Below are 14,727 nucleotides of genomic sequence, written 5' to 3'. Positions count from 1 at the left end.
CACTCCACCATTCAGGCCTTTATGGTAGAGTGGCCAGAAGGAAGTCACTCCTCAGTAAAAAGCACATGACAGCCCGCTTGGAGTTTGCTAAAAGGCACCAAAAGGACTCAGAGACCATGAGAAACAAGATTCTCTGGTCTGATAAAACCAAGATTGAACTCTTTGGCCTGAATGCCAAGTGTCACATCTAGAGGAAACCTGGCACCATCCCTACGGGGAAGCATGGTGGTGGCAGCATCATGCTGTGGGGATGTTTTCAGCGGCAGGGACTGGGAGACAAGTCAGGATCGAGGGGAAAATGAACGGAACAAAGTACAAAGAGATCCTTGATGAAAACCTTTCCAACCTTTCCAACCTGACAACAACCCTAAGCACACAGCCAAGACAACGCAGGAGTGGCATCAGGACAAGTCTCTGAATGTCCTTGAGTGGCCCAGCCAGAGCCTGGACTGGAACCCGATCGAACATCTCTGGAGAGATCTGAAAATAGCTGTGCTCCCCATGCTCCCCATCCAACCTGACAGAGCTTGAGGGGATCAGCAGAGAAGAACGGGAGAAACTCCCCAAATACAGGTGTGCCAAGCTTGTGGCGTCACAGCCAAGAAGACTCGAGGCTGTAATTGCTGCCAAAGGTGCTTCAACAAAGTACTGAGGAAAGGGTCTGGATACTTATTTAAATGTGATATTTCCGGGGGTTTTTATTATACATTTGCTAACATTTCAAAAAATCAGTTTTTGCTTTGTCAGTATGGGGTATTGTGTGTACCGTAATTTCCGGACTATAAGCCGCAACTTTTTTCCCACGCTTTGAACCTCGCGGCTTAAACAATGGCGAGGCTAATATATGGATTTTTCCCGCTTTCAATTTTTTTTTCTCCAAAAAAACACATTCTGTGACGTGCTCAGTTTTTTGGCGGCATGAAGCTTTCATTAGACCAATGAAATTGCCGAACGGGTTAAGGTCAAACAACTTTTTTGTTTACTGTTTAGATTAAATCGAGCGCTCTCAAACTTCCCATCATTCTGATTATGGTAGTCATTTTGTCACCCTCATCATGGCAAAGACACGGAGAAATGCATATGATGCAGCTTTCAAGTTGAAGGCGATTGATCTGGCTGTTGGAAAAGGAAATAGAGCTGCTGCACGGGAGCTTGGTCTTAATGAGTCGATGATAAGACGTTGGAAACAGCAGCGTGAGGAATTGTCTCAGTGCAAAAAGACAACTAAAGCTTTCAGAGAATGGCCTGAACTAGAAAATGAGCTCGAAGACTGGGTCAACACACAGAGAGCAGACGGCCGAGGTGTTGCGGCTTATAGACAGGTGCGGCTTATATTCAGGTGCGCTCAATAGTCCGGAAATTACGGTAGATTGATGAGGGGAAAAAACAATTTTAGAACAATGCTGTAATGTAACAAAATGTGGAAAAGGTCAAGGGGTTTGAATACTTTCCGAATGCACTCTATCTCTCAGATATAGGACAGACACTTCAGAACAAACTTCCTTTAGATAATTTTTTTGGGACTATCTGTTGTTCGACAGGAAAACTTTGCAGAGCGATGTCAACTTACCAGCACTACGACCAGGAATACGACTTTCCCGAAGCGGATCCCTTGTCTGAACCACCCAGGGCATTTGAACTGATTCCAGAGGTTGACCCAAAACAACTCTGCAAGAGAAGAGGCAGACGGAATGGTCTTCTGGTCAGAGGCACGCACACCACCCACCATAGAGGCGCGCACACCACTCACCACTTCCGAGTATATTACTCGCTAACGTCCAGTCTCTAGATAACAAGGTAGATGAAATTAGGGCAAGGGTTGCTTTCCAGAGAGACATCAGGGATTGTAACATACTCTGTTTACGGAAACATGGTTCTCACGGGATATGCTGTCGGAGTCGGTACAGCCACCTGGATTCTTTGTGCGTCGCGCCGACAGGAATAAACATCTCTCCGGGAAGAAGAAGGGCGGGGGTGTATGTTTCATGGTTAACATCTCATGGTGTAATTGTAACAACATACATGTTCTCAAGTCCTTTTGTTCACCTGACCTAGAATTCCTAACAATCAAATGCCGACCAAATTATCTCCCAAGGGAATGCTCCTCGGTTATTGTCACAGCAGTGTATATCCCCCCTCAAGCCGATACCACGATGGCCCTCAAGGAACTTCACTGGACTTTATGCAAACTGAAAACCATATATCCTGAGGCTGCATTTGTTGTAGCTGGGGATTTTAACAAAGCAAATTTGAGAACAAGGCTACCTAAATTCTATCAGCATATTGACTGCAGCACTCACGCTGGTTAAACACTGGATCACTGATACTCTAACTTCCGCGATGCATACAAGGCCCTCCCCTGCCCTCCTTTCGGCAAATCTGACCACGGCTCCAATTTGCTCCTCCCTTCCTATAGGCAGAAACTCAAAGAGGATGTACCCGTGCTAAGGGCTATTCAACGCTGGTCTGACCAATCAGAATCCACGCTACAAGATTGTTTTGATCACGCGGACTGGGAAATGTTCTGCGTAGCCTCAGAGAATAATATCGAAGCATACGCTGATTCGGTGACTGAGTTTATAAGGAAGTGTATTGGAGATGTTGTACCTACTGTGACTATTAAAACCTACCCTAACCAGAAATGATGGATGGCAGCATTTGCACAAAATTGAAAGCGCGAACCACCGCATTTAACCATGAAAATGTGACTGAGAATGTGGCCGAACACAAACAGTGCAGTTATTCCCTCCGCAAGGCAATCAAACAAGCAAAATGTGGAGTGGAGTCGCAATTCAACGGTTCAGACACGAGACATATGTGGCAGGGTTTACAGACAATCACGGACTACAAAAGGAAAACCAGCCACATCACGGACACCGACGTCTTGCTTCCAGACAAACTAAACACCTTCTTTGCCCGCTTTGAGGATAATACAGTGCCACCGACGCGGCCCGCTACCAAGAACTGTGGGCTCTCCTTCTCCGTGGCTGATGTGAGTAAGACATTTAAACGTGTTAACCCTCGCAAGGCTGCCGGCCCAGATGGCATCCCTAGCCACGTCCTCAGAGCATGTGCAGACCAGCTGCCTAGTGTGTTTACGGACATATTCAATCTCTCCCTATCCCAGTCTGCTGTCCCCACATGCTTCAAGATCAAATTAAATCAAATCAAATCAAAGTTTATTTGTCACGTGCGCAGAATACTACAGGTGTAGACCTTACAGTGAAATGCTTACTTACAGGCTCTAACCAAGAGTGGATTTAAAAAAAAGGTATTAGGTGAACAATAGGTAAGTAAAGAAATAAAAACAACAGTAAAAAGACAGTGAAAAATAACAGTAGCGAGGCTATAACAGTAGTGAGGCTATATACAGACACTCGTTAGTCGGGCTGATTGAGGCAGTATGTACATGAATGTATAGTTAAAGTGACTATGCATATATGATAAACAGAGACTAGCAGTAGCGTAAAAGAGGGGTTGGCGGGTGGTGGGTGGCGGGACACAATGCAGATAGCCAGGGTAGCCAATGTGCGGGGGCACCGGTTGGTCGGTCTAATTGAGGTAGTATGTACATGAATGTATAGCTAAAGTGACTATGCATATATGATAAACAGAGATGACCACCATTGTTCCTGTACCCAAGAAGGCAAAGGTAACTGAACTAAATGACTATCGCCCCGTAGCACTCACTTCTGTCATCATGAAGTGCTTTGAGAGACTAGTCAAGGATCATATCACCTCCACCTTACCTGTCACCCTAGAGCAGGGGTGGGCAATTCCAGTCCTCGAGGGCCTGATTGGTGTCACAGATTTGCCCCAGCCCCAGCTAACACACCTGACTCCAATAATCACCTACTCAGTTCAGAATGCAATTTGATTAATCAGCTGTGTTAACTAGGGAGGGAGAAAAAGTGTAACACCAATCAGGCCCTCAAGGACTGGAGTTGTCCACCACTGCCCTAGACCCACTTCAATTTGCTTACTGCCCCAATAGGTCCACAGACGATGCAACCATCATCACACTGCACACTGCACACTGCCTTATCCCATCTGGACAAGAGGAATACCTATGTAAGAATGCTGTTCATTGACTATAGCTCAGCATTCAACACCATAGTACCCTCCAAGCTCATCATTAATGAGGATTTCTACCGCAAGCTCTGGACATTTACACCTGAATCTTGCAGCTAGCTAGCTGCTATCCGAGTGACTATTGGCTAACGTCGGTCCCGGAGCTAACATCAATTATTCCGGAGCTAGCCAGCTGAAGAGTTCCATCAGCCACTCCTGTGCTACAATCACCTATCCGGACCCGTTTTACTGCCGATGCGGAGCCCCATTGGGCCTTCACGACTGGACTACCGACGTTATCTGCCCGAGGGAGTTATCCAACTGGCCCCTCCGTCGCGACGTAACCTGAACGCCCATCTGCGGCCAGCTAATCATTAGCTGTCTTATCGGCTGCTATCTGAATAGGTCTATCGGCCAATTTTCTTGGGCCACTATAACTATAACTATAACTATTTTGCCAATTGGATTGGTCCCCTCTACCACACGGAACCCCACTAATCTACCGACGGACACGCACGAGGTGGCTAAAAACAGACCATCTTCTGCCAACTTGCTACCCATGGCCCGGCTAGCTGTCTGAATCGCCGTGACCGCAACCGACCTCACTACTCACTGGACCCTTTTGATCACTTGGCTAACCATGCCTCTCCTTAATGTCAATATGCCTTGTCCATTGCTGTTCTGGTTAGTGTTTTTTGGCTTATTTCACTGTAGAGTCTCTAGCCCTGCTCATTATACCTTATCCAACCTCTCAGTTCACCACCCACACATGCGATGACATCACCTAGTTTCAATGATGTTTCTAGAGACAATATCTCTCTCATCATCACTCAATGCCTAGGTTTACCTCCACTGTATTCACATCCTACCATACCTTTGTCTGTACATTATACCTTGAAGCTATTTTATCGCCCCCAGAAACCTGCTCCTTTTACTCTCTGTTCCGGACGTCCTAGACGACCAATTCTCATAGCTTTTAGCTGTACCCTTATCCAACTTCTCCTCTGTTCCTCTAGCGATGTAGAGGTGAATCCAGGCCCTGCAGTGCCTAGCTCCACTCCTATTCCCCAGGCGCTCTCTTTTGATGACTTCTGTAACCGTAATAGCCTTGGTTTCATGCATGTTAACATTAGAAGCCTCCTCCCTAAGTTTGTTTTATTCACTGCTTTAGCACACTCTGCCAACCCGGATGTCCTAGCCGTGTCTGAATCCTGGCTTAGGAAGACCACCAAAAACTCTGAAATCTCCATCCCTAACTACAACATTTTCAGACAAGATAGAACGGCCAAAGGGGGCGGTGTTGCAATCTACTGCAGAGATAGCCTGCAGAGTTCTGTCCTACTATTCAGGTCTGTACCCAAATAATTTGAACTTCTACTTTTAAAAATCCACCTCTCTAAAAACAAGTCTCTCACCATTGCTGCCTGCTATATACCACCCTCTGCCCCCAGCTGTGCTCTGGACACCATATGTGAACTGGTTGCCCCCCATCTATCTTTAGAGCTCGTGCTGCTAGGTGACCTAAACTGGGACATGCTTAACACCCCAGCCATTCTACAATCTAAGCTTGATGCCCTCAATCTCGCACAAATTATCAATGAACCTACCAGGTACCACCCCAAAACCGTAAACACGGGTACCCTCATAGATATCATCCTAACCAACTTGCCCTCTAAATACACCTCTGCTATTTTCAACCAAGATCTCAGCGATCACTGCCTCATTGCCTACATCCGTAATGGGTCAGCGGTCAAACAACCTCCACTCATCACTGTCAAACGCTCCCTGAAACACTTCAGCGAGCAGGCCTTTCTAATCGACCTGGCCCTGGTATCCTGGAAGGAGATTGACCTCATCCCTTCAGTAGAGGATGCCTGGTTATTTTTTTTAAATGCCTTCCTCACCATCTTATCTAGATGTGCCACTAGCGGAACGCCTCGCCAATATCCAATGATAGAGCGTGGCGCGAATTACAAACACCTCAGAAATCCAAAAACTTCAATTTTTCAAACATATGACTATTTTACCCCATTTTAAAGACAAGACTCTCCTTTATCTAACCACATTGTCCGATTTCAAAAAGGCTTTACAACGAAAGCAAAACATTAGATTATGTCAGGAGAGTACACAGCCAGAAATAATCACACACCCATTTTTCAAGCTAGCATATAATGTCACAAAAACCAAAACCACAGCTAAATGCAGCACTAATCTTTGATGATCTTCATCAGATGACACTCCTAGGACATTATGTTATACAATACATGTATGTTTTGTTCAATCAAGTTCATATTTCTATCAAAAAACAGCTTTTTACATTAGCATGTGACGTTCAGAACTAGCATACCCACCGGAGACTTCCGGTAAATTTACTAAATTACTCACGATAAACGTTCACAAAAAACATAACAATTATTTTAAGAATTATAGATACAGAACTCCTTTATGCAATTGCGGTGTCCGATTTTAAAATAGCTTTTCGGTGAAAGCACATTTTGCAATATTCTGAGTAGATAGCCCGGCCATCATGGATAGCTATTTTGACACCCACCAAGTTTGGAATTCACCAAACTCAGATTTACTATAAGACAAATTGGATTACCTTTGCTGTTCTTCGTCAGAATGCACTCCCAGGACTTCTACTTCAACACCCAATGTTTTTTTGGTTCCAAATAATCCATAGTTATATCCAAATAGCTGCGTTTTGTTCGTGCGTTCAAGACACTATCCGAAGGGTGACGCGCCGGTGCGTATCGTGACCAAAAAATTCAAAATATTCCATTACCGTACTTCGAAGCATGTCAAACGCTGTTTAAAATCAATTTTTATGCGATTTTTCTCATAAAATAGCGATAATATTCCGACCGGGAGACCTTGTTTTCGTTCAAACACTGAAAATAGAAAATAGAGTCTTCACATGCACGCGTGCGACCGTGTCATTGTTCTCAGAACGCCCACTTTCCAAAAGCCCTACTGTTTTACGCCCAGGGACTGCAGAGTCATCATTCCCCGTTCTGGCGCCTTCTGAGAGCCTATGGGAGCCTTAGAAAATGTCACGTTACAGCAGAGATCCTCTATTTTCCATAAAGAGGCTATATAAGGCCAAGAAATGGTCAGAGAGGGCACTTCCTGTATGGAATCTTCTCAGGTTTTGGCCTGCCATATGAGTTCTGTTATACTCACAGACACCATTCAAACAGTTTTAGAAACTTTAGGGTGTTTTCTATCCAAATACAATAATTATATGCATATTCTAGTTTCTGGGCAGGAGTAATAACCAGATTAAATCGGGTACGTTTTTTATCCGGTCGTGAAAATACTGCCCCCTATCCTAAACAGGTTAAATAAGCATGCCCCATTCAAGAAATGTAGAACCAGGAACAGATATAGCCCTTGGTTCTCTCCAGACCTGACTGCCCTTATCCAACACAAAAACATCCTGTGGCGTTCTGCATTAGCATCGAACAGCCCCCATGATATGCAATTTTTTAGGGAAGTTAGAAACCAATATACACAGGCAGTTAGAAAAGCCAAGGCTAGCTTTTTCAAGCAGAAATTTGCTTCCTGCAACACAAACTCAAAACAGTTCTGGGACACTGTAAAGTCCTTGGAGAATAAGAGCACCTCCTCCCAGCTACCCACTGCACTGAGGATAGGAAACACTGTCACCACCGATAAATCCACTATAATTGAGAATTTCAATAAGCATTTTTTTACGGCTGGTCATGCTTTCCACCTGGCTACCCCTACTCCGGTCAACAGCACTGCACCCCCCACAGCAACTCGCCCAAGCCTTCCCTATTTCTCCTTCTCCAAAATCCATTTCTAAAGTCTTCGAAAGCCAAGTCAACAAACAGATTACCGACCATTTCGAATCCCACCGCACCTTCTCCGCTATGCAATCTGGTTTCAGAGCTGGTCATGGGTGCCCCTCAGCCATGCTCAAGGTCCTAAAAGATATCTTAACCGCCATCGATAAGAAACAATACTGTGCTGTCGTATTCATTGACCTGGCCAAGGCTTTCGACTCTGTCAATCACCACATCCTCATCGGCAGACTCAATAGCCTTGGTTTCTCAAATGATTGCCTCGCCTGGTTCAGCAACTATTTCTCCGATAGAGTTCAGTGTGTCAAATCGGAGGGCCTGTTGTCCGGGCCTCTGGCCGTCTCTATGGGGGTGCCACAGGGTTCAATTCTTGGGCCGACTCTTTTCTCTGAATACATCAATGATGTCGCTCTTGCTGCTGGTGAGTCTCTGATCCACCTCTACGCAGATGACACCATTCTGTATACTTCTGGCCCTTCTTTGGACACTGTGTTAACTACCCTTTAGACGAGCTTCAATGCCATACAACGCTCCTTCGTGGCCTCAAACTGCTCTTAAATACAAGTAAAACTAAATTCATGCTCTTCAAACGATCGCTGCCTGCACCTGCCCGCCCGTCCAGCATCACTACTCTGGACGGTTCTGACTTAGAATATGTGGACAACTACAAATACCTAGGTGTCTGGTTAGACTGTAAACTCTCCTTCCAGACTCACATGAAACATCTCCAATCCAAAGTTAAATCTAGAATTGGCTTCCTATTTCGCAACAAACCATCTTTCACTCATGCTGCCAAACATACCCTCGTAAAACTGACCATCCTACCAATCCTCGACTTCGGCGATGTAATTTACAAAATAGCCTCCAATACCCTACTCAATAAATTGGATGCAGTCTATCACAGTGCCATCCGTTTTGTCACCAAATTGTTTATAGACAGATTATTTAACTTATAATTCACTGTATCACAATTCCAGTGGGTCAGAAGTTTACATACACTAAGTTGACTGTGCTTTAAAACAGCTTGGAAAATTCCAGAAAATGATGTCATGGCTTTATAAGCTTCTGATAAGCTAATTGACATAATTTGAGTCAATTGGATGTTTTCCTGTGGATGTATTTCAAGGCCTACTTTAAAATGCAGTGCCTCTTTGCTTGACATCATGAGAAAATCAAAAGAAATCAGCCAAGATATCAGAAACAAATGGTAGACCTCCACAAGTCTAGTTCATCCTTGGGAGAAGGTACCACGTTCATCTGTACAAACAATAGTACGCAAGTATAAACACCATGGGACCACGCAGCCGTCATACCGCTCAGGAAGGAGACGTTTTCTGTCTCCTAGAGATGAATGTACTTTGGTGCGAAAAGTGCAAATCAATCCCAGAACAACAGCAAAGGACCTTGTGAAGATGCTGGAGGAAACAGGTACAAAAGTATTTATATCCACAGTAAAACGAGTCCTATATCGTCATAACCTGAAAGGCCGCTCAGCAAGGAAGAAGCCACTGCTCCAAAACCTCCATAAAAAAAACAGACTACGGTTTGCAACTGCACATGGGGACAAAGACTGTACTTTTTGGAGAAATGTCCTCTGGTCTGATGAAACAAAAATAGAACTGTTTGGACATAATGAACATTCTTATGTTTGGAGGAAAAAGGGGGAGGCTTGCAAGCCAAAGAACACCATCCCAACTGTGAAGCACAGAGGTGGCAGCATCATGTTGTGGGGGTGCATTGCTGCAAGAGGTCCTGGTGTACTTCACAAAATAGATGGCATCATTAGGTAGGAAAAGTACGTGGATATATTGAAGCAACATCTCAAGACATCAGTCAGGAAGTTAAAGTTTGGTAGCAAATGGGTCTTCCAAATGGACAATGACCCCAAGCATACTTCCAAAGTTGTGGCAAAATGGCTTAAAGACAACAAAGTCAAGGTATTGGAGTGGCCATCACAAAGCCCTGACCTCAATCCTGTAGAAAATTTGTGGGCAGAACTGCAAAGGCGTGTGCGAGCAAGGAGGCCTACAAAACTGACTCAGTTACACCAGCTCTGTCAGGAGGAATGGGCCAAAATTCACCCAACTTATTGTGGGAAGCTTGTGGAAGGCTACCCGAAATGTTTGACCCAAGTTAAACAATTTAAAGGCAATGCTACCAAATACTAATTGAGTGTATGTAAACTTCTGACCCACTGGGAATGTGATGAAAGAAATAAAAGCTGAAATAAATCATTATCTCTACTATTATTCTGACATTTCACATTCTTAAAATAAAGTGGTGATCCTAACTGACCTAAGACAGGGAATATTTACTAGGATTAAATGTCAGTAATTGTGAAAAACTGAGTTTAAATGTATTTGGCTAAGGTGTATGTAAACTTCCGACTTGAACTGTACAGTCGTGGTCAAAAGTTTTGAGAATGACACAAATATTAATTTTCACAAAGTCTGCTGCCTCAGTTTGTATGATGGCAATTTGCATATACTCCAGAATGTTATGAAGAGTGATCAGATAAATTGCAATTAATTGCAAAGTCCCTCTTTGCCATGCAAATGAACTGAATCCCCCAAAAACATTTCCACTGCATTTCAGCCCTGCCACAAAAGGACCAGCTGATATTATGTCAGTGATTCTCTCGTTAACACAGGTGTTGAGTGTTGACGAGGACAAGGCTGGAGATCACTCTGTCATGCTGATTGAGTTCGAATAACAGACTGGAAGCTTCAAAAGGAGGGTGGTCCTTGGAATTGTTCTTCCTCTATGGCCAAAACTTTTGAGAATATCACAAATATTAATTTCCACAAAGTTTGCTGCTTCAGTGTCCTTAACAATTGTGCTTGCGCTAGTTAACAAGGTCCTTTAAACTGAACGCAGAGACATTAAAATGGTATCCACGAGTTCATCTGACTCATTGCCAAAATCCCAAAGTAACCCTTTCAGGTTCATAGGTCAAATCAGTGGTCATGGTTGTAATGCAAAAAAATAAAGGTGAAATCAGTTACTGACACAGACATTGTGGCATAGCAGCAAGATCAGAATGCTGTGAAACAAAAGGTTGTCAGTTCAAATCTTAGGAAACGTAATGTTGAATAAAAATTACTGTATAAATAAACATATACAACGTACATAAGTTGAAAACTATGTATATTAAAAGCACTGTGTGTGTGTATCATAATAATACATTTATGTTTGCAGGGCATTACCTGTGAAAATCCACATGTGAAAAGTCATCACATCAAGTGTTCCAAAAACACATGGTTTCACATGATTTCTCATGTGCAAAACATGTGGAAATGTCACGTGAAATCATATGATTTTCCACATGTGAAATCATGTGGTTTTTCCGCAAAGGCTCTGTCTGCTTGCAGCATCTGGTGGACACCTGCAACAGTGCAAGTCACTGGAGAGAGAGAGAGAGAGAGAGAGAGAGAGAGAGAGAGAGAGAGAAAAAGAAAGAGAAAGAGAAAGAGAAAGAGAAAGAGAAAGAGAAAGAGAAAGAGAGAAAGAAAGAAAGAAAGAAAGAAAGAAAGAAAGAAAGGCTAATGTGTGTGGATAAGGCTGGTTTTGATATGTGCATAGGAGGCAAGTTCAATACTTCATTCAGAGGGAGCTGGTTTGGCCAGCTCAGTACTTCATTCAGAGAGAAAGAAAACTGGTTCTAGAGCCATCTGATGTTAAATATGAGGGCACATTATGAGACAGCACTGAGAATCTTTGTGAACACTCTTCTTATTAATCTTTTACCTGTATTGCTTCATTCAAGTCCATTTCATCTGGACTTCTTGCCACCCTCTGTAACACTGAAAAACAAAAACACACATCGTGAAATACAGTATCTAACCACAGCACAAAGGTCTTTGAACACAACAGTCAATGCTAACAATCCATTGGACATAATACAACGGCACAAAGTGACAAGATATTTTCCCTTCATAACAAAGCACCATGCTCCATACTGCGGGCCAGTTCATTATGCAATAGCAAACCAGAGAAGCGCTTTCAAATGGTATCAGATACTCACGCGCTCTTTCATTTAACAGGGCTAACAGCTCCAAGTGAACCCGATCACAAAGGGAGAGACGCTCACTGACACCACAGCAATTAGGCCGTACAGCTAATCTTACAAGGCACTTAGGACATCTTTAACAGGCGTCAGGGCACCAGGGTTGATGTGTCCTGGTCTCTCCTGGCCCGTGAGGCAGCAGGGTGGTTGTTTTATGGCCGTGAGGGTGCAGGGTTGATTGTTAACGCAGGGGAAGTGATCCCTGGAGTCAGGCCACTAAATCTGCTCCGTCCCTGTAACCATGGCAGCAGACAGGTAGTGTCTGGGTCACAGGGCAAACATTGCCAGCCTCGAGCGGTCTGCCGTCGGTTAATAAAACTCTAGCTCAGTGTGAACGAGGGCGCAGAAGCACACACACAAACAGACACAGCATGTGCACACACGCACACCCGTCTCGGGTGACTGGTGCCAGCTGACCTGAGGACAAATATTAATATACAGGGGAACAGGCTTCCATTAATCAACGACAGCTGATTCATAAGGTTAGATGCCCATTTGAGGTCATAGACTCTTTGTATTACTACATGTTTATTCCATGTTTTACAACATGTACATATGCAGCATGTGTTTGTCCCTGGTTCATTTGGGAAGATCATGACAAGAAATAAGTGGAACAGTGTAATGGAACATTGGTTGACAACATGAAAGCTGTGATGCCAGACAATGACACAGCTACAGTTACAAAATGACAGTGTTATCTGGAAGTAATTGATCACATTATACAAAGCAAATAGGTTTTCATCCTCTTTGCATGCTAAGTATTCTTCAGTGTGCTGGACTGAGCCGTGGTCTGTCTGTCTGTCCCACGAGAGACAGACATACGCCCGTGATTGTCTCTGCCCTTCTCTCCCTTCGCCTCGCCACCACTCTGTCTTCAGTTGCTACGAGACAGGCCGGCGCAAGCCAAGGCCTCCACAATTCATTATTAAAGGAACAAAGGCCAAAGCAGTGGACAAAGCCGTCCAGACCAACCCAAACCAGCTCCCACTTAACACACACATCACACTTCACTGTGCTCTCTGATTGACTGAAAGACTAACATACAAATGGACAATTCAAGGCCTTACCTTTCTCCTTTTGAAAATAAATATGCCCAGTAATATACAGAGACACATCTCATAAATGACCACTATGAGAAGTCAATAGAGGAAGAACTCTGCACTTATTTCAATAACCTCTAAGAGGCCTCCTATGGATATTACTTTGTCTCTTGCTGCTTTAGAAGCCAGCACCTTTTCAGCTCAGCTGGTTTTAAGATCAATTACTTCCTTATAGCACAGTATAAATGACATGGCTGATTTAGGAAAAAGTACACCAAAAATATCACCCAATTTCATTCATAATCCAGAGTCTGTTCCCTACGTGATATTACTTAAATAAAACTAACACATGTAATATCTTAGCTCTAACCCAGCACAGTAAGACTGAACAGCAAATCTACAATTTTTTTTACAAAATCACCTGTATTTCTGGCTTCTAGCCTCCTCACACCAGTTCTGTCTGGCGCCAAATGTTATAAAAAAAACACATTCTCTTTGCCCTGAACCAATCACATCTGAATCTGCATCCGTTTCTGTCCAAAGGAAGTGAGGCAAGCTAATGAAAAGCCTTCCTCCTCCTCCTCCTCCTCCAGGTCTCCAGTCCTGCTCACTCACATGACAATCACTGTCTATGAAATGCCAGCAGAGAGGCAATCAGTCATTGTAATTAGTCTGCTTGCCATCCCTGTTGTGTCATAATTCAGACTGGGCTGGGAGGCTGAGAGGCTGGGAGGCTGGGAGGCTGGGGCTGGAGGCTGGCTGGGAGACACAGTGAGACACTAAAGACCCAGCTGTTGCTGACTGGGTCCACCACTGCCTCATCTAAACCCCAACACAGGCCACTCCCTCTCTCCCCTTTCTCTCTCTCTCCTTTCTTCAGTCTTCCCCCTTGTCTCTTCTCCTCTCTCAGGGGGGGAGACAGCAAAATGATTTGTGTGGTGGGAGAGGGGACTGACTCCCTCCCTCCCTCCCTCCCTCCCTCCCTCCCTCCCTCCCTCCCTCCCTCCCTCCCTCCCATACCCTTCTTACACTTTCTTTTTCTTCTTCACTGCACTGCAGACATTTGTTTTCCAAACTGCTTGACTGATAAGTGCATGAGCAGCCGATAAACTCAAGGTTCTTTCTGAAATCAAAGGCAACATCTTTAGTGTGGAAATTCACTTACCAAAAAGAAAGATCTGAACCAAAACCCACACCACGTATTAAACATGTAATGTCCATTTTACCAACGTTTAAATCCTTTTAAAAAAGGGGTGTTCTTCAAACTGCCTCTTAAACGCCAACTGACTAATTCTCCCTGGGCGCTGGATGGATGCAGACTCGGAGAACCAGCTCATTTCCCCTTGGAATTCAGAGATAAACAGGAAGCTATGGCAGCATTCTACTGAGATTTATTTTATTTGCTTAAAGGACGTGGTTTGCCTGCTGTATCTTTAAAGGACCTGAAGTTTTCTTGGCAGTAAAACGAAGAACTGTGAGTTCAGCCAAAATAGACAATAAAGCAGAATGGAGAAACATGCCAAATTGCTGGGGCAATTCAGTCCAGAGGCTCATTTTTCCAAAATGATTCACACTGGAAAGAAAAGCATTTCCCTGTCCTCAGATGAACTTAGTGTGCTCTCACTCCCCCCTCTCTCCCTTTCTCTCCCTGCCGGCTCATACAAGGAAACGTTGAGGGAGGGCGGGAGAGAGGGAGGGAGGGAGAGTGTATGCAGGCACACAC

General features: G+C 44.2%; 1 protein-coding gene across 5 annotated transcripts in view; it reads right to left on the bottom strand.

Moving 5' to 3' along the window:
* Positions 1–12,217, bottom strand: part of LOC123724451 (uncharacterized) — a 59,393-nt gene extending 47,176 nt beyond the window's left edge. Inside the window, exons 1-4 of one of the 5 annotated variants that reach the window (XR_014379066.1) lie at positions 11,923–12,210; positions 11,646–11,701; positions 11,105–11,301; positions 1,571–1,668 (exon numbers count right to left, since the gene is read on the bottom strand). Coding sequence is in view for 1 of the 5 variants with exons in the window: in XM_082957193.1 (XP_082813319.1) it covers positions 1,571–1,668; positions 11,105–11,177 (171 nt within the window). In the remaining 4 variants the exon portion in view is untranslated. Of the gene's footprint in view, positions 1–1,570; positions 1,669–11,104; positions 11,302–11,645; positions 11,702–11,922 lie in introns of all 5 variants that reach the window. The other 4 variants (XR_006757003.2, XM_082957193.1, XR_014379065.1 and 1 more) reach the window with 4 other exon arrangements.
* Between the last annotated feature and the right edge of the window lie 2,510 nt (positions 12,218–14,727).

The sequence above is a fragment of the Salmo salar genome, chromosome 10 (assembly GCF_965601325.2).
Source record: "Salmo salar chromosome 10, fSalSal1, whole genome shotgun sequence".
Taxonomy (NCBI): Eukaryota; Metazoa; Chordata; class Actinopteri; order Salmoniformes; family Salmonidae; genus Salmo; species Salmo salar.
This window is presented reverse-complemented; position numbering and strand designations above follow the sequence as displayed.